General features: G+C 44.7%; 1 protein-coding gene across 7 annotated transcripts in view; it reads right to left on the bottom strand.

Moving 5' to 3' along the window:
* The window catches only part of LOC139641667 (disco-interacting protein 2 homolog B-A-like), a 37,073-nt gene that overhangs the window by 6,471 nt on the left and 10,359 nt on the right, over positions 1-20,243 (bottom strand). The window contains exons 2-32 of one of the 7 annotated variants that reach the window (XM_071516194.1): positions 17,100-17,171; positions 16,106-16,110; positions 15,358-15,502; positions 11,713-11,838; positions 11,399-11,593; positions 11,132-11,278; positions 10,452-10,598; positions 10,192-10,209; positions 9,643-9,762; positions 9,063-9,260; positions 8,710-8,801; positions 8,292-8,402; positions 8,061-8,184; positions 7,548-7,657; positions 7,228-7,330; positions 7,058-7,122; positions 6,436-6,529; positions 6,217-6,336; positions 6,002-6,116; positions 5,422-5,561; positions 5,104-5,240; positions 4,914-4,994; positions 4,635-4,762; positions 4,182-4,296; positions 3,613-3,814; positions 3,121-3,233; positions 2,767-2,790; positions 2,094-2,174; positions 1,627-1,750; positions 1,391-1,512; positions 616-727 (exon numbers count right to left, since the gene is read on the bottom strand). In XM_071516194.1, coding sequence (XP_071372295.1) covers positions 616-727; positions 1,391-1,512; positions 1,627-1,750; positions 2,094-2,174; positions 2,767-2,790; positions 3,121-3,233; positions 3,613-3,814; positions 4,182-4,296; positions 4,635-4,762; positions 4,914-4,994; positions 5,104-5,240; positions 5,422-5,561; positions 6,002-6,116; positions 6,217-6,336; positions 6,436-6,529; positions 7,058-7,122; positions 7,228-7,330; positions 7,548-7,657; positions 8,061-8,184; positions 8,292-8,402; positions 8,710-8,801; positions 9,063-9,260; positions 9,643-9,762; positions 10,192-10,209; positions 10,452-10,598; positions 11,132-11,278; positions 11,399-11,593; positions 11,713-11,838; positions 15,358-15,502; positions 16,106-16,110; positions 17,100-17,171 — 3,486 coding nt within the window. Of the gene's footprint in view, positions 1-615; positions 728-1,390; positions 1,513-1,626; positions 1,751-2,093; positions 2,175-2,766; positions 2,791-3,120; positions 3,234-3,612; positions 3,815-4,181; positions 4,297-4,634; positions 4,763-4,913; positions 4,995-5,103; positions 5,241-5,421; positions 5,562-6,001; positions 6,117-6,216; positions 6,337-6,435; positions 6,530-7,057; positions 7,123-7,227; positions 7,331-7,547; positions 7,658-8,060; positions 8,185-8,291; positions 8,403-8,709; positions 8,802-9,062; positions 9,261-9,642; positions 9,765-10,191; positions 10,210-10,441; positions 10,599-11,131; positions 11,594-11,712; positions 11,839-15,357; positions 15,511-16,105; positions 16,111-17,052; positions 17,172-20,243 lie in introns of all 7 variants that reach the window. The other 6 variants (XM_071516193.1, XM_071516199.1, XM_071516198.1 and 3 more) reach the window with 6 other exon arrangements.

The following is a 20,243-nucleotide window of genomic DNA, read 5'->3' as shown; positions in this document are numbered from 1 at the left end:
CAGCCATTCAAAGCTACCTAGTTCTCTACAACTTTTATTTGAAAGACTACAGAAGTAAACGTCTCAAAAACGATATTTGGAGAACAGTTGTTGCTGTCAATGGTAAGCTTGAAAGTTAATTTTATTTAGATTTTTTTGTTTACTTTTGATTAATGCTGCCTAATTAGCACTTGCCAGTTAGCTATGTTAACTCATTAAATCAACATAACGTTATGACAGAGCAGCACGATAATATGATTTGCCTGTTCAAAACTTAGTAGCTGCAGACCACTACAGAATAGAGCGACCCATGTCACTCCAAGTGTGAATGCCCTGTAAGAAAATTCGAGTCAAGTTAAATATATTTACAGTTTTGTGAGAAAAAGCTTTGCAAAACAAAAAGTACACAAATACATATAAAACATGAGAAAATAAAAGGAATACAAGATAGAACAAGTACATCACAAACTCAAGAAATGGAGCCAGAATGTGTGTGTGTCTGTGTGCGTCTATGTTTGAAAATATAAATTCATAATGATAGATTTCTACGATGTGAGCACCAGTGTCAGTCTACAGTATGCTTATGAATGTATGTAAGCTACAGGCCTGTGTGTCGAGAATCTCTTGGTACCTCACCTGTGTCTATGATGGTTGGCCATGTTTTAATGTTGACTGAGGCAGCGGCCTCTTTGGAGCGCAGAATCCTCATGAGATTTTGAGTGGTGAGGATACACGCTGCTTTACTCACCTGCCAACAAAACACACGCATGGTAGTTTTCATTTGGATGGGAATTATTGCTACAAATTTATAAGAATAACACAGAGTGACAACAACACCTCTAAGCACACACACACACACACACACACACACACAATTATGTATCTTTCTTACAGGCTACAACTCATCAATCACACAGACATCTAGTCCCAAATATAACACATATCAGGACAGACCAAGGCAAGATTGCCTTTAGCATTAAGATGGAGCACGTTTCAGGAAAACAAGATGCACTCATCCCTCCCTTTCATTTCAAGTCAATGGTGCTGAGTCGATTCTTGGCACACTGCAGTTGTTTTGCTGGACCCTTGGGAGTCCAACCCAGCAGAAGAAATGCTGCTCACTGACAAACTGAGTCACAACATTGAGCTGTGAAAATTCCCCACAAGTGTCTCTAGGTGGCAGCGTCATCTCAACTGATCTAATGGGAAAAGGGTCCATCTTGTATTATTACTATTATTATTTATTATTATTAGTTGTTTATTCTTTTATTATTTTATGTCTATGCACCTTCTCTATGCTTTTAAAGTGATTGCTTGGTGATGTCTTCAAAAAGGGAACGCCTTAAAAAGAGAGCCTGCACTTAGGATTCAATGAATGAACAAGAGCACGCACACACACACACCCACTTACATCAATGATCATGCGGACAGTGGGCAGCGTGGCTGCCAGGTTCTGAGGGTGTGGAGGCCTGACAGTTACGGGAACACATCCAGCATAGAGACTGCCATAGAAGGAGGCTATCAAATCAATGCCTGGGGGAACGCGAGAGAAGAAAGCAGAGAGAAAACCAATTGAGTCTCGCAGTAATTCGGCTCATTGGGAGCGATACTGAGACACACACAGAGGAAGCCAGAGGCAGAACCCACCAGGAGGATAGAGCAGGACCACGTTCTCTCCGGTGTTGATGCTGCCTTTCTCAGTGAGCGCCGCAGCTATCTTCTCTGCTCGCTTGTGAAGCTGAACGCAAGTAGCTGTGCACACTGCTACCCCCTGAAGGGCAGGAAGGAACGGTGCAGAGAGAGAGACAGGGTCAATTGGAAAACAAGGTGTAATTCATGTAGAGACCATCTGCTATGTAAATCAATGTCTGGGCATTGTGCGGGAAAGGAAGTAAATCTCTATATCAGCAAAAAACACACTGCTTGAACACGACAAGTGCTGTTGTCCCTGTACCATATGTGCCATATGCATCAGTATGTACTTGCATAACTAGTCAATATGTCTCTGCTCCAAAGACAAATTGCTTCACATTTATTGTGCATTACGATTTAAGTGATTGTGATGTCTGCATTGATTATATGTCTGTCAGCGTATGAATAGGTCAGAGTGGTACCTTGGCATTAAGCAGCACATAGAGGACATGGTCTGGGTCTGTCTGCGCCCTCCACTGTAGAGCCTCCGTCAAATACTGATGCTGAAGTTAAAAACAAAAAAAAAACATTAGGTCTACACATCTGAATGCATCTGTATACAATATTATGAGGGACAACCATGGAAGGCATATCCAGGGTGGGTTTTTGTGCTGATGGAAGGAATTGAATTTAATACATCTGATACAAAACTCTCACTAAATAAAGAAGATAAAATGTGCTATACATCTTCAATAGACAGCTTTCTGGCATGAGTTATCACTTGCCAACGTGCAAACAATTTATACCATATACTAGGAGCCAATCTACCTCTTAAAATAATGAACAATATATACATTACAGCAATATAGGATGCCAGGTACACTTGAAGTGAAAGAGAGTACAGCCATAGAAGGTGTGTGTTTAGGCTGATCTTGTATCACAGATTTAAAAAAAAAAAAACATAATGAAATAAACATGCAAATTCTTGCTTGCTTCACAATTAAACACAAAACTTAAAGTAATTTTGATGTGGGCGTGCAGCAAAAAAAAAACATGACACCACAATACACTATGGACCATAACAAGCATAAACAAAGGTGTGAGCGGGGTGCACAGAGAACGGTGCTGCAGAGCTGCAAGGGCCATAACTCTTACCATCATAGTGGGCCACATACAGAGCTACATCCAGAGAGAGACGAGAGCAGAAAGACAGAGGAGACAGTCCACAGTTTTCAGGTCCACAAAACTCAGCTCTGAGCCTGGGTCATAACACTGGCAGAGGACAGCCTTTGTCCTTAACTGTTTATCATGTAGCTGTCCCTAACCATTTACCATCATAATATGCTTTGAGCACTGCTAATGATAAAGTGCAGCCACAAGCTTCCCACTGATTCTGAAGGAAACGCATGTGGCTCTTATAAAAGACGAGAATATGATTCAAAAATATGAACTGATTCAAAGTTACCGGCTGCGTGACAGTGGATGTTATGGAGTGTATGGTCGTACTACCTTCCGAACGAGGTCCTGGTCTTCGATCATGCCAAGGTCCCTGCCTGAAGCCTGGGCGATCCTCTTCCCTGCCACCAGGTTGCCCACCATGATGGAGGCTGGACCCACACCCACTACAACAGAAAGAGTGTGAGAGAGAAAGGGAGAGAGACAGACACTTGTCACGCAGCATATTTCACAATCTTATACACATTTACAAACATATTTTGCAGATATAATTTCATTAGTCACTCCCCAACTGATTGCTGCCTGTGGAAGAGTACTGACTCGAAACGTGTTGCCAAGTGTGCATTAAGCCAGAGAAAAGTGATCCACAGCTTTCTAATGCAGTTTTTTGCAATGTTAAGCTTGTATACATTTTCTCACTTTCTGCATTACAAGTGGGTTCCCTCCTCCCATTATTTTGCTTAGTATTTTTGCAAATTTGGGAGCCCTTGTTCTCCACCTTTTTACCTTTTAATTAGTCACACCCCAACACCCCCACACACATACCTGGCTGCTTCTGGCGTGGCTTGGGCAGGTTGGTGACACAGGTATGGGGGCACATGAGGATGTTGCAGGGGTGCAGGTTGCCCTCTAGGAAGAACTGCTTGGTGTCGGAGATGTGGATGCCTCCCAAGGGGGTCTTAGGTAAGGTGTTGGCAGGGACCAGCGCCAGGCAGTACAGGCCCACCTGGTGGATACTGTCTATAGCCTGGGGACAAAAAAAAATAGTGATAAAAAAACACAGCGCCTGAAAAAAAAGTTTGTTGGTTACCAATGGTCTGTATGTATTATTTTAAAAGTGAATAGTTTTGTTCCAAAATAAGCTATCTACAGTTTACACAAAATGAAAAAAAATTACGGTACTTTTTAAAGGACAGAAGGTAACTTAACTTGACCTTGGTTGACAAAACAATGATTTTTACAGACTGAATCCTTATGAATCCATTGTATATTCTAGATATATTGAATGGTGTTCTTCAGTTAATGATTTCTTTCCAAAATGGATGTATGGCATTTTGGAAATGAAGTCAATTTACTATATTGCAGTGTGATAGCATTGTTAGGAAGTGATTTACTTGAAGCACTCGGCTCATCCACTGGAAGCTGTCCTCCTCACTGGCATCTGGCCTCTGCTCCGCCACGATCACTATCCTCTCATCATAGAACACTGTTACTGAAAACACAGCAATCCTGACACACACACACACACACACACACACACACACACATACACAGAAACAGTTTATATGCAGCTTGAGATTCCCTGCAACAATCCTCTCTCCCACAAACAGAAATGAGCCCCTGCTAACACCCACACTCAGACATATTGTTTATACATCAACATGCAGTAGTCAGGTTTTGGGCCTGCGGCGCTTCCTTTGCGCCACCAGATGTCAGCAGTGATAAATTAGGAATCTCCACACTTGACCCAGTGTGCACACAAAGAGGCAGGAGAGTTCATCATATCTTTCTGCAGAAACATGTTTATGTCAATCATTCCCATGATTCAATGCCCATGCTGCCCTCACCTCCCACGGTACACAGTCTTGACTGGCTCCACGGCCAAGGCGGTGGCCACCAGGTCATCAGCGTTGTGTCTGCGTCCGCTCACCATCAACAGACCCTCATTCTTCCCCACCACAAAGATCAGACTGCCCTGCACAGTACAGAGTGGGGATACGCAGCATGGTCAGTATCCAAATACAGACCCATTCATACACGCAGAGAGGACAGATCCAGAAAGGTTCAAGTTACCATACATGCTGTACTGTATAACAGAAACTCTGACAGCCAACAGTCCTACTTACCGGGCCGACAAACCCCAGGAGTCCTGACCGCACAAATGGAATCTCTCCAATGGGAGCTCCACTGGCATTAACTGGTATCACCTGCACACAGCGACACCAAGATACACACATACAAAAATGAGTTAAGGAACCTTTCTATATGTGACCACATGAGCACGGGCGTGTTCTGAGCGTAGTTCTGCACCCATACCTCAAAGGTGTTTTTGGTGACTCCAGGCAGGCCGTAGTACATGGTGCCTCCAGCACGGGAGTTGATGACTATCTCTCCTATCTCATCTGTCTTGCACAACTGAGGAGGCCCGTCCGGCTTAACAATGCACATCAGAGCTGGAGAAACACAAACACAACATTTGGAATGGTATATGCCACACACCTGCCAATATGAAACGTGCATATGCATAGATTTCATCTATTTAACAGACAATATCTCATCCAGTAGACCCCCGCTGTGTGTCATTTGTTTTTCATGTCTTCCTTTTCACTCATTCATTTCTCCGCCTATCCTCACCTCCGGGCATCACATGCCCCACATCTTGAACGGTGAGGGCAGAGTTCTTGTCCTCGGTGTTGACCCTAATGACCCCGTGGCTCAGGCCGCCCATGGAAAGAATGGCGCGGGCAGGGAGGGGAGCGCCCGGCACTCCCGGCCTACACAGGAGACAAACATAAACAGCCATATCTCCATTAGCTTCCAGGACATCTCATCCATCCATCCCATCTGCTCTTACAGTTAGCCATCTGCCTACCGAACCATGTACATCACAGTCAATAACAGCCTGCGCATCCATCCACCATGCTGGACCACTAACGATGGAAATCAACCTCCGTTTTTTACTTTAATCTATTGTGCTGGTATGCTTTCTTAGCAACTGTAGCCTAATGTCCTTCCGGGGGCCCTGGATTGAACTGGAGGATTTGAGGCTGGGCAGAGGGAAAAATTGGGAGGGAGGCAAGGTGGGACTCAAGATTGGGAAGAGGGGAGGGGTTTCTATCTTCTTTTGTGTTTTACATTATAACATTGTATAATGTTGAAAAATTCAATAGAGACATGTTAGGCATGTTAAAAAAAATAATAAAATGTGCTGTACCTGCGTATGGCCACTGTCATGGCCTCGGGGGAGGTGGCACAGGGACAGATGACCTCAGGCTTCAGTCCGTGGGACTGGAACACGTTCAGGAAGGCATCACAGGACGACACAGACCCTTGAAAAAGGAGAGAGAGAGAGGGAATTCAACATACTACATCTGTGGTGTTTGAAGAGAGCATGTTTCAGAATGCATGGGAGTCATGTGAACTACTCACAGGGGTTAGCACCATCGGCGACAATGAGCATACGCAGCGATGCCAGGCTGGTGTCTCTCTGGTCCCGGTGGGCCATCATGGCCCAGTGCAGGTCACGGCACTTCACCAGAGCTATACGAGCTGCAACAGGACAAAAGGCACATGACATATCATACTGTACCCACAATCACAGCATTAAAACATCCTTTATTGCTCAAGCTAAGAAACAGTGTAAGCTACCTTTGTGGATGTGGACCCTCTGCACCCAGGAAAGAGGACAAGCCTTCATCACTGCATAGGGAACACTGATAGTATGTATCCTGTTCATCACAGCCTGGAAACAAACAACACCTGATTAGGCAGCTGACACGGTGTAATATTGCTATTCGTTCTCCCATGACGTTGCATCAGCATGATGGTGTGCAGCATTCATGTTTTTATTTACATTCCAAAGCTGCTGGCAGCAACTTTTCCATAATTTTATTTTCAAGTTTACAAAATGTATTAGCTTTAGTATCATTATTTAAGATTTCATGACTTTTCCAAAAGTTGAATGATATTTTACAATTTTCCAAAACATTTCCAGTCCATTTCCAGGATTTCCATGACTGTGGGAGTCCTGTGGCATTATTTCAAATCACTCAACATAGTGAATGCTAAAGAGTTAGCATGAAGCACCCGAGCAAACAACCTACCGGGGACACATGGATGATTTTGGCATCTATATTCTCATCACTTAATGGGTAAGCTGACCAATGAGCCAATTTCCTTGATGCATTCCTTTATTGACCTTACTTGTGTAGATCGCAGGCATCCACACACACACACACACACACACACACACACACACACACTCACTCACCGTGAGAACTCCATGCCATAGACCCATGTCCTTTTTAAAGTCCAGGACATTCACTAACGTCTCCCCTGAGGACAGAAACAGACAGAAGTAACTTCAGAGTTATAACAACTGTGTTGACCAAGAAACCTTCAGATGACCGGATGACTAAAGCCCTGCAGCTGTATACTCACCCTCACAGTAGTTGCAGGCCTGGGTCAGTGCCTGGCAGTGGGTCAACATGGCTACCTTAGATACAGCCACACCCATCACTGTGCCCTCTTTACTGGCCTTGTACTACACAAAGGGGAGGAGGAAACACAATCACTTAGGAGAGGAGCACATGAACACATGCACACACACATACACACACACACACACGGTGTGGTTACACTTTTCAATGCTATTTTCATGATTTGATCACATCAGGACACAGAAAATGAGCAGGTTTGAATGTTCCACATGTAACCATAGCAACTGACACACAAACACATACACACATAAACAGTGTTACCTCTATATATGAAGGGTCAGTGTTGGCGGTGGGGATGTGTGGCTGCCAGTCTTTGGAGGGTTTGGTCAGGTATTTTGAGTCCGTCACCACCCACTTCAGTCGAGGCCAGCCTATCAGAAGATAATCAACACCATGTGACAGACAACCGACAATCAATTTGTGATGTGTGTATCACATGTGTCCAAATCCTAATCCATTTCTCTCATCGTCCAGGAGAATCAGATCAAAATAAAAAATAAAAATCAAACAACTTTAATTTCTAGTATTGTTAACATTTATTTAATCTAAAGTAGAAAGGATCTTAGATTATAATTCAGAATATAAATATGAAGGGTTTCATTCACATTATATACGGTTCTGGGAAAAAATGCTATCTGAAAATATTTAAAAATACAGTGGATTCTATCCACAAAACAAAACAATTTTGTAAGCAAACAGTATGAAGGTGACCCGTAACCCATTATGTGCAGATATTGAAACAGATATTGTACATTCTGGAGACAGCTTGCTGACCTTTGAACTGCAGTATTTCTCCGGTGGGGGTCTTGGGAAGTCCCTTCAGACAGATCTCACTGGTCAGAGCAAGACCAACACCGCAGCTACCAAGCAGAAAGCCCACCTGGCTGCTACCTGCGTCCTACAAAACACCCCCCACACACACACACACACACATATTCACAGGTTCTAAGCAAAATACAATGAAATATACATACAATGAACGTGCTCCTGTTATGGTTTCTGTACCTTGCGAGAGAGTGGTACCTCGATAGGTACGGGGATAACTTCAGCCAGGAGGCAGCCGTAGAAGGCCACCCAGAACATCCCAGGGTCACTGTTGGGGTACACCAGCGCCACCTGCCAAGACATTATACCTGCTGTTTAGGACAAATATATGTGTCTCTATGAGCTGGTAGGGGTTCAGTGTCTTGCTCAAGGACACTTCAGCAGGGCAGGATGATGTCAATACACAGGTTTGAACCCAAGTCCTCTGGCTGAAGGATGGTCTCCCTACTCTCTACGCCACCCTGTATGCCTGCAAATATTTCACAATGTTGTACATTTTGTACTTCATTCATTTAGCAGGATGACACAATATCTGTTACATGTGCTGTGTGTTTTCAGAGGGGCTCTCTCTTGTTTGTGCAGATGTCTGTTCTCTCACCCTGTCTCCAGGCTTGAGGACCTGTTCATTCTTGGTGCCCAGCTTGTTGAGGAGGGTGTATGCCAGCTTCACACTGCGACTCCACAGCTTCCCTAATGGACAGAGGGTGTAAGGTGGAGATGTGGGTTGGGGTGGGACAAAGGATAAGAGTAGGGGTTATTTGGGATGCAGAGGCTATACATCTAAACACTGCCAAACAATCTCATATTGTAGTTTACACACAATATACTGTGTATAATTCACAACATTTTGATGATAGACAATGTGCTTTTTTCTACCTCTATGTAGGCTACTGATTAAAAGCACTGTAAGATTCCTTATATGCCTGATAATTATTGCATAATGTGTCTCACCGTAGGTCAGTGTATAGAGGGGTTTGCCTGTGATGTCCAGAGCAGTGAGGGCAGGGCTCTTGCCCTGCGTGGCCCCCCAGCGGGCCAACGCTGCCTGCAAGGCTGGGGGCCAATTACTGACCACTCCCAAAGGCTCCCCCTTCACTGGGATGATCTGACGGCCCTCCGGCTTGGGTATGTTGGGGTCCGGCTGGGGCACTGTGAGGTTTGAGATGAGGGGCAGAGAGAGGGAAAGAGAGACAGAGGTGCAAGAGAACATGATTGGTTTATCACAGATTAATGAGCTCCACTGCAGATGCCACCCAGGTAAAATGCAGCTCTGTGCCCAGAAATATTCACACCACCGCCTCTGGAGCCACATGCCTTTGCGGGCCTATCCTTCTTTCTCTCAGATCCAGACTTTAGCTCACTTTTTCCTCTCATGTGTCTCCCTACTCTGTCTCCCTCTCTGCTTTCCAACTGTCTAAATAAATTAAAAAAAACATACTAAAAGGTAGATGGACTGCTCGCAGCTCTACCTGTCCTCCACTGACACTGTTTAATGTACAGTATATTACAGCATTTTTATGATGCCACTCACCTTCTACGATCTCCTCAGAATCGTCCATGAAGAATTCGCTGAGCGGGGGCCTCTTGGGCCTCTTCAGGGTGTTGAGGAGCTGCTGGATCTTAGTGGACACCCTGCTGTTCACGGGAACCCCTGCAAGGAGGTCGAAGGACGAGAGGGGTGGTGGCAGGACAAACACACAGTCACACACACCCTGGCTCATACACATAAAGACACAACAGCCTGTTGGAACTTCCTAGCAACTCACAGTCTGCTGCTGTTCGTTCCATTATACATGACTGTAATTTCTTTATTTTTTGTTTTTAATCAATCTGATCATTTGTCTTGAATTAACTGTATTATCTTCAGGGAATGAAAAGCAGCACACCTAGGTGGCAAAACACAGTGAGAGATGGGGTGTAGGTTTTTTCGGTTTGGGATCACACGTGAGGAGTCATTCTGCGTGTAGATATTGTTCTGCATATATTTCTATAATCATACAGTACAAACAGAAGGGAGAGTAAGGGTACAACAGCACAAACAGTAGGCTACAGACATTATAATATGAAGGACTTTTCTTACTCTGGATATTACCTCTTCCTAACAGCCAGTCAAATAAACATGTGACAAGGTGGAAAAAGACCAGAAGAAAAGAAAGCAGTAAAGTCTGATTAATGATATGTCATGGTGGAATCAGCACATTAAAAAAATGTTGAAAACAATGAAGAGATTTTGATGACATCTCAGTGTGTGAAGATTCAGAGATTCTCTCTCTCTCTTTTTCTCTCTCTCACACACACACACATACACCCATATAAACAGTTGTGTGATGTTGTCATTACCGTCTGCAGTCTCCATCATGCTTGAGCGGCTGTGCCCACGGCTCATCCCCCGCACCACGGCGTTGGAGGGCAGGTCCACCCTTGGGCCTCTGGCTGGGGGGGCCACAGCCGTCACATCAGGAGGGGGGCCGCTGTTCTCTGAGGGGGCTGTTGAGGAGTCGGGGAAGGGGGGGTGCGCAGAGGACAGTCTTACCAAAGCCATCCCAAGGTTTCAGCTTGATTTCTAAAGTCACTACAATAATTAATACACAGATTTAGAAACTTTCTTCTCAAGAACCCCCCAAATAGGCGCAGGTTAGATCATGGACCCCCACTTGATATGGTTTTGTCCTAAGGAGGCCCATTTGAGAAGGTTTTTGCAGTTACATTTGAATTTGTACAGAATTACATAAATAACTAACTAGTCTAACTATAGGTGGGGAGGCACCAGTGGGGACAGTGAAACCTATGATGGAAACAGTCATTCTCTCATTTTGAAAACATCTAGGGAGTCAAATCCTGTAATAGTGAAATTCCTCATTTTGCTGCAGACCCTCTGGAACATCCTACAAGGACCTCTGAAGGTTGTTAGACCCCACTTGGAGAACTGCTGAACTAACAGGCAGTGGTAGCAGTAGTAGTACCCATAAATGTACAGTAACAGCACCTAAATCTGTGTCTTGCACCTGAAAGTGTCTTACCAATGCGACTATGAGCCAACATATCTGTCACAGCTGCTGTCTGAGGCTGGTATTGAGGCTGATGTTGAGGCTGATGTTGAGGCTGATGTTGAGGCTGGTATTGAGGTTGGTATTGAGGCTGGTACTGCGGTTGGTACTGGGGCTGGTACTGGGGCTGATACTGGGGCTGATACTGGGGTTGGTACTGGGGCTTGTACTGGGGCTGGGGCTGGTGCTGCGGCTGGGGTTGATGTTGAGGCTGGGGCAGGGGCTGGGGCTGGGGCTGGTGCTGCGGCTGGGGCTGGGGCTTTCCCTCTCCATGAGACAAGGTGGAGGAGGCTGAGGAGGAGGTGGAGGAGCCCTGGACAGAGCGGTTGATCCAGGAGTCAGGACTCTGCAGGTTGGGATTGACCAGAGGGGGCGGAGCAACCACTGACGACTGCCTGCGCAGAGCAGTCTCATCTTCAGAACCTGACGAGGAGTCTGAGACAGAGATGCAAGTATTAACTTCCAGCACTGTGGAAATTTCACCCCGATGTTCCTAGCCAAGTCAGTCTGTCTAAAAAAGTGTCATGACAGGTTGAGAGGGCTTTCAGTCCTACCTGGTGGGGTGCGGGTCTCGATGGGAGACTGGACATAGGTGGAGCGGCGTTTGGTAGGCATGGGCAGTGCCATCTTCTCCTCCTTATGTTTAGCCAGAGCAGCTTGGACTGCCTCAGTGTGAATATCTGCATGGAGACAGCAGTGCATGGGTTAAAGATGGCTTGAGCATGGGAGCTTTGGATTACTATTTAATTCAAAGCAAGGAAACAATGAAATACATGGATATGGACATAAAGACATTTTTTTCAGAGTAATTTCCCCCATAACATCCATAGCCCATAGTCATGCTCTTTTGCCCCCACCTTGGATATAAACTTGTACCATTAGTACCATGGAATCAATGGATATGCATTTGTATTGTTTGGTTTTGATTTAAGTTACTTTGTGTAACATGCTTTAAAGTTTCAACCCATAGAGAGCAGTGCAGCAGTAATTCTCTATTCTATGTGATTTAGTATTGATGTATTCATTAATGGAGAGCACTATAAAGTTCTATAAAGTGGTGAGCACTTTAAATCATTGGCTGCAGTTTCACAATACTTCTCACTTTAGTTATTTTCTACTCTACTAAATCACAACAAGAGCTTGGCTCAGTAGGTAAAGCATCAGCCTCTTGTGTGGAAGATTGTGGGTTCAAATCCAGACTTGTCTTTTCCAAACTGCCAAGAACAAGGGTCATGTTTTCCAATAGAAAGACCAATCAATTGCTGCTTGCCAATATATTTTTAATCTAAATTGTTTCACTGAGCTGTGTGTCCTCCAGTCAGTATATTTCAGTCACTATCAAACTCAAAACACCAAAGGCAATACTGACCAGAGGATTGGGGGCATGTGTGAAATGGTGTATATAGCATTTCAGCTTTGTTTTGATAAGTTTGTCTTAAAGAAGAAACTATATATTGTCACTGTCGGATGAAAACCTTGTATCTCCAAAATGTCAACTTCTCAGGAGCTAGGAAAAACAGCCTGCTTTCTAGCTTGATGGCCATGTATTTTTGAGTTTATCAAATGGGTTTTAAAGTGTTTCATAAGCCCAAGAGGTTAGAGAATTTCCTAAACCCACAGAGGAGCATGTAATCCTTCAGTTGAAGTGAAAACATAAAAATCACTAAAATTTGAGTTATGTGGTTTTCAAACGACAACAGTGATATTCTGGTCAGTGAATTTTCAGCTACCCAGAAGAAAATGGTTATGATTTCCTGGAACCACCACTGGAGAGGATAAAGCTATTTATTACCCCCCCCTCCTCCACCCTCTCTCCCACACACACACACACACAAACATTCTTTCACTTGATCAAACCCACAGACACATTAAAAGGACCATGTGCACAGGCACACGGACTACACAAGACAATATAACAAAACACGTGCAACAAAAGCCCAGTCACTGACAGATCACATCCATTAACTCAAGGGACATAATTTCCATTCAAACATCAACTCATTTAAATAAATCATCGAGCACAGCTCGTTACACAGCAGCACCGGGGACCATAATTACATAACCGGCATTCTGCTGAACAGATTGCTCTAGGCTAAGTCCTCCTCTCTCCTAATGTGCCACGGTTCACTCTCACACAGGAGTGTCAGCATCAGCGGAGGCCGATCCTTACACATGTCTGGGAGGATGAGCGGCGTCTCCGTGGTGATGAGCACGGTGGAGTGTGTGGAGGCTAGCTGTGTTTTTCTCCAGTTCCCCATGAGAATCAACAATGAGATGCACGGGCAGCTAGACCCAAACAGTTAGCCACTCTCATACACTGAACCCAGAAACACATACATGCATTAAGTAATACCTTTCATAAAGAACGCACATGTTGTAACTATAGAAACAGCAGCACCATAGCAACCAGTGTCAACATCAGCAACGGACATGGCAGACTCACTGGAGTCTTCTTTTGTATTTTGCCTGGGATTATATCTTTCTTTTGAAATAATACTGCATCAAAACCCACCAGCCACAAAAAAGCCACAGCACATAATATTGATGCGTAACAACTGGAGGAAATTACAGGAGACGAGAAGGAACAAAATGAAGATTGTTTCCCATTGCTGCAGTCTTCTGGTAGTTTTCATTGTTTATGTTTTGTGTCTTTCTCAACTTTCTGACTTTCCACTTTTGCCTGTTTGTTTACACCAGCTGGGTATTTCAACATGCAGGCTGTAACTGACTGTTGACCCTGAGCACCCTCTGAAAGCGGGCTGGTGTCAGATACATGAGGGTGCTCTATCAGTACACTTTTACCGTACCCTAACCCTGCTGAACCGAGAACAAAATAAAATGGATGGAGCTCTAGTGCAGTGGAAAAAGCATATGTGTCCTGTCCTGGCTGCATGCCCCGCTCCTCAGCAGGTTGACCACAGTAACTGCTGTGGTCTGACCTGCCCAGAATTGAGGGCCGTCTGCTTCAGTCCCAGATACTACTGTTGGATCCTCACATTTCTCTCTCTCAATTCCCTTCAGTCCTACTCCACCTCCTCTAGATTTTAGCCCGCTACATTAAAGCCCAAGACAACTCAGTGCAGTGGTTTCTCTCAGTCCATTTCATATTCCCCCAGGTCCCTTCTATTTCTCCATATTGCGCCAACCTCGACTTTGCTACCACTCCCTTTCCGGCTCCAATCCTCCTCTCGGTGCTAAATCCTCCACAGCTCTACCTGGATCTCCCTGTGAATCCTCCAATCGGATAACAACATAACTCTGGTTGGTCAGACAAATCCAAAACAATGCAACATCTTCAGTCCTTCACCCACAGAACTCCAGCTTAACAGACTAACAAATTTAAGGTTGTCTACACACAGAAGAATTTGGTTTGGTTGTTTTCCACATTTATACCATCACCCACCATCTAATAATTAACCTTTTAACCTTTTAATACCATATATGGGATATTAAAAGCTTCTTGAAAGGTTCTTTGTGGAACCTTTATTTTTCTGTGTGTAGACAGAGAAGGGATGAAATGAGGGAGGAAGAGAGAGAGGCGTAAGAAGAGAAACAGCAGGGCGTGGAGCTCTGGGGGGAGGATGCATTTACAGTGTGCACCTCAAGTAACAGAGGGCTCTGTCTGAAAAAGGAAACTTCACACGCCCTCCGCTCTTTCACCTCTACTCTACTGCTCTGCTTTTCTTTATCCTCGGCAGCATCAGGTTTTCCCCTCCGGATTAGTATTCTGCTGTTCTCCCCGCAGCCTCACACATAGCCAGGCTGTGACATCACCCTCCTTTCACAGTGAGGGTCCTCACCGAGGGGCTCCCCAGCTGCAGGGTCTGTCTCTGTCTCTTCTCTCCTCAGCCACAGGGCAAGCATGACTTCAGCCCCTCACAATCTTCATAATCACTATGCGCACACACACACACACACACACACACACAATCTATTCTTTAATTGGTCCCTTTGAAACAGCTTAGTGTCTCAGCTTCAAAACAGGCTGGCCTGCCGAGCCAAGATGATGTCAGCCGTGGGCTAATTTCAGCATCGCAAAAACGTATCACCTGCAATTACAGTATATTTCCTCAGCGATCCGTGTATCAAAAGACACAGTATGCAGCATGGCAGGTGTTTTAATTTCCATGTAAAAATATAGTCTAAATGTAGTGTCTCCCCCAGCTTTAGGGGCTATTGATGCAGGAGTTACGGCTCACCTGATCTGTAGCGGTCATCCCTGGTTCCTCCGCTGCGATGCGGCCTGCGGGAGCGGCGGTCGCGGTAACGGGACGAGCTGGAGGGAGGAGGGACGTGGCTGGAGGAGGAACTGGGACCGGGAGCCTGCAGGTCATTCTGAGGGGGCTGCTCCACTGTCAAATACACACGTCGGATGTGTGTTAATACAAGAAAGTAGAATGCCAGGTTTACATTTTCTTGTGATAAATCTCACTCTTCAATCTTCACTTCATTCTTCAGTCATCGCTCAGGTGGGAACTCCAGCAAGCATCAGTGGGCTTTTTATTTCTGTCAACATGTCGTCTACATGCACACCTTCAGTGTGTCTGTTCTCTAACATGTAATAAGACAATGTAGTCCTAGACCATCCACTCCATCCAGCAGAATGCTAAGTGGCCCGTTTTGCTCACTGGTGAGAAACATCTGTTTGATCTGGAAAATATATAGAGCCATCAGGAGGCGGCCTGGTTGAAAAGGGACGGGAGACAGAGGGAGACAGTCTTTTCACTAGGCCTGCCCTGTATTCAATATTCTCAATTGGAAATGGAAAATATTTCACATTTTTCTATCAGTTTACACAAGTGTACTTAGAATGCCATGATTTATAGTTTTTTCTGTGTTTGAATTCTTAGTGTGTGAAGACTTCAGGAAAATACCATCCAAGAATTACTATGATAAAAAAAAGTTACCCATAATGCTTTGTGACAATATCCGAGGGTGATACTAAACCGCAACTAGACTAATGGATGAAATCTATCATGTGGACATTGTCATGTTCTGCAAATACTGTATGTGCACGCTACTGAATATATGTAGCTTGGTAAGCACGAAGGAACAATATTATCTTTTCTATCCAGCAGCCACAGTGTTTAGTGGAGCCACTGTTTTGCCAGCCATCAGGTCCTTCAAGTAGAGAAGGACTGAACCAAACAGTGGTTTGTTACCTGCTGGTGGACTAGATGAACTTGCCAGCCAAAGCCATAATTTACCAGCATTTGTCCGCAACAGCCACGCTCGTTTTTTTTTTTTGGCATTGTTAAAATACAGACTTTGTGCTGTCAAACCTAGCTGGAAATTAACTGCTGTCCCGGCTAACAAAGATGTCCCAAGTATAAAGACATGGATGTGACAATAAAGTTTGTAAGGTGACTTATTTTTGAGAGATTACTTCCTCCACTTCTTCCTTAGGTGACTGACAACAACCAGTTGTCAGTTGAGAGTTAACATAATGCATGCACTGATATGAAAATACTTAGTTGCATGCTATAAAATAACAAAAAATACATTTTTACAAAAACAAATTAAAGCTTCATGTTTACTTTGGTGGATGATCTAGCTCAGGCAATTTTCAAGTCTGTGGAAGACTTGAAAAGAATTAATGTAAGCAAATGGCTACGTCTGAAGGTAGAAAAATTATCCCTGATATTTAAAACTAAACTGACTGTGTGCAGACACCAGGAATAATGTGAAAGAGAGGGGCAACCTAGATGATTGGAACAAAAACACCGGTATTATCCTTCAATCAGCATCTTGGCCATTTAATAGGCTATGATACTAAATCATTATCATAACAACTAAACATTGATCATGTAAGCCTGGGTATCAGGGTTTCTCTTTTGAGCATGTTGCTAAGTTATGGTATTTTCCTTTGTTCATAAGCAGGGAAGGGAAATGACAGAGAGGTGAGGGATATGTGATTTCACTTTCGATGATGGGTTCTCACCTGGAGTATGGATGATGTAGGGAGCCAGGAGTTTGGTCCTTTTCTTCTCGTAGCCCTTCTGTGTAATGTCACCTGTGAGAGGAAACAGCCAGGTTATCTTTGCACACAGGCATTATCTCTGTACAAACATTTTGTATACAGACTGAGCACAAAAAGGCAGAATTACCAGCACGGTGAAAGAAATTCCAACTTAGATGAAAAACATCAGTTACCTCTCATAGTCATCAGCATATTGGTTTGGGTTAAAATAATCAGTCTCCTTTAATGTTTGGGTGGCAGTCTTTCTCCATCTCCCATTACGTGATAGACATTGAAATTGCTTTCCTCTTGATAAAAGGCACGTCAACCCCATTTTCAGAGTGAGACCAGACAAAAAGAACCAATCTACAAAACGACTCAGATGCTCTCTTAAGGATCAAGTGACAAGAATCATTCAACTATTGAACTGCTTATGGTTTGATGTTGATGGGACCAGACACTTCTGGGCCGTTATACACTCTATGATCTACTGTCTGAATGTGGTGTGTCACCAACTGTTCTACGCCACCTGTTCAAACACAAGAAGAGAGAGGGAGGAAGGAGAGAGTGAGGGAGGAGAGGAAGACAGGTAGCAAAGGATGGTGTAGGAGAAGATGGCAATACAGATGGATGCGCACAGGGTTGCAGTAAGCCCCTGAGATGACTGGAGGCATCAAAGGCTTGATGTGATTCCAGCCTTAAGTAGCAGAGGAAGATGTGAAGGGAAAAACAAAACAGGGCTAAATTTGGAAACGTACGGAAGCCCGGGCAGCACGGGATGATTCAGAGGCACCCAGAGAAAACAGAGAAGGAGGAGGGAGCTGGGGAAAAGAGAGGTGGAAGAAACGGAGATAAAAGATGAATGACGAGACAACAGAAGAGGAAGAGAAGCAAGATAAGGAGAGGCAGTGATGACAGAGGTGGCTAAAGACATATCCAGAGGACAGAGGAGGAGGAATCACAGGCCGGCAGTAGGCAGGCATGCAAAGTGCGCTTCAGTCAGTCCCTTTAACCTCCCCCATCCCCCCCATCCACCCCCTGCCATCACCCCATCTGCACCCCACTCCATCCCGCTGACCCAACACGGCCTGACTGAGCTCCACGCTTGAGAATCTGGCCTCTACTCTTGCCAACTTCTTCAGTAAGCAATGCTGTCAGATTTACACACAATCCGTCTGGAGAGCACGCATTCCCCTTACTGGTAACCATGTTGAACACTGATGATTCATATGCCTGCCAACGGCCACCCGGACCCCACTCGTACCTCATTTTCATCATATTTATGGATGGATGTCGGAGCGGTTGAGTCCTGAACATAATGTAAAAAGGCAATAGCCTGGTCATTGCTAAATTAAGAGGCAAATGTCAGGACCACAAGACTGACCAATCGGATGCTTTTACTACATGCGTGTGTAAAAATAACTGGCCTCTGCCTGTGGGATAACCATGGGTTGTTTCCACTGTCTGACAGGTGATCCCATTATGTGAACAGTAGTGACTCTTCTGCGGTTGTATCATATCCCAGAGCTCTCAGCGTAATCCCTGATTAAAAATTAGGCTGCTGAGACGCACAGGCAGGGAAAGATGAGGCTGACTGTCACTGATGTAGCCTCTTTCCCAGTTACACCACAGAGGACAATAGAGATTAGACCAGGATTTCCCGAGCACACTGACACAGGTGATCAAGTATTGTGCGCACGACTACAACACCTGCACACACACACACACACACACACACACACATACAGTACAGCTTACACACACAGGCCCACCTCCTGCATTCATATACTGATTGATTGTCTTAGCTTAAATTATAGCTCACCTAGATACACATCTGTACATCTATGATAAGTCAAGTCTTCCCTTTAACAGAACAAAACAGTAATGTTGCTGCTGCAAGTCACACAAATACACAACTCTAGCACATGCAGCAGATCCTGACAACAGTGAGAGTGCTCATGTTAGGAGGAGATAGCCTGAGAGCCCACTCCAGCACAATATCCACTCAGGCACTGGGTCGCTCTTTTTCATGAGGAAAAATGGAAGAAAAGCAAACACTTCCATAAGTAATGCATGAATGGTACAGTTGGCCTAGCTCACTCACATGATTTATTTTTAGCTCATGTGAACAGGCAGTTTCACTGCAGAAAGACAGAGAGAGAGGGGGGGGGAGTTTGAGGTGGGGGAGGGGCCAGCGTGGCATTAGATGAATCTCAAAGTAATTACTCTTCCATCTGGGTGATTTTGCATTTATCTGTTTATCTATGCTTGCATCGACAGAGCCAGACTGCAGCAGCGGATGCTAAAGAGTTAAGCCCCTCTCTCTGGTTGGGGTGGTGCAACCCATCAGGGAAACAGGTGAACACAGAAACACTCCAAGAGAAGATGTAAGAAAAGTGGCTGCCTGGTATGAAAAATAAATGTGAGAAGCGGCTACAGAATAAAATTAAATTCCATCGCCCTGACTTATTCCAGCTCTAGAACACAAAATGTGTCCCTGTGTGTTTACAACTTACACTCGTGTAAACAGTCAAAAGGATGTGCTTTAAAGGTAATGTACGGCCCAACCATGTTAACTAACAGTGGAGAGTCAGGGCCATGGATCAGCGATCAATCCCAGTGACTGACGAGTGCATCAGGCCTCCAAGCAGCAGCCAGCCAAAGCTATCCTGGTTTGTCTTGGTGGTGGTGAGGACTCCTGCCTTCAGCTTGGGGCATGTGGGTTTCTTTTTTACCATCTAGAGGGAGAAACATCAAAGTCTTGCCTTCTCTTTACCCTATACACCCCCTCTTCACTCCCCCTCCCAACCCCGCACACTCTCACACTTGCTAGCCTAGGATTATTTGAATTGCAGCGAGACTGCTCTCTCTTTCTACCCCACAGGCGCTCAGTCTGAATAGTAATTAGCTACCGACCTCTATTCGCTTTCCCTGCTTTTCTCTCCCCCATCACATCTCACTCAGTTGCTTTCTCAGGAAAACAATTTTAAACACATGTAAACACCTGCTCACAGATAATGATACATGCACATCTTAAAATATAGAGTGGGAGGGGGTTCGTTAGAGAGAGTGAGGGGATTCCCAGTCATGCCGTCTCACAGAAAACAATTTCACAGGTTTTCAAAG

The sequence above is a fragment of the Centroberyx affinis genome, unplaced genomic scaffold (genome assembly GCF_046629955.1).
Source record: "Centroberyx affinis isolate AG114_WGS23_722 - 3 ecotype Tasmania unplaced genomic scaffold, CSIRO-AGI_Caff_v1 ptg000394l_1, whole genome shotgun sequence".
Lineage (NCBI taxonomy): Eukaryota > Metazoa > Chordata > Actinopteri > Beryciformes > Berycidae > Centroberyx > Centroberyx affinis.
The sequence above is the reverse complement of the archived record's forward strand: the minus strand, read 5'-3'. Positions and strand labels throughout refer to the sequence as shown.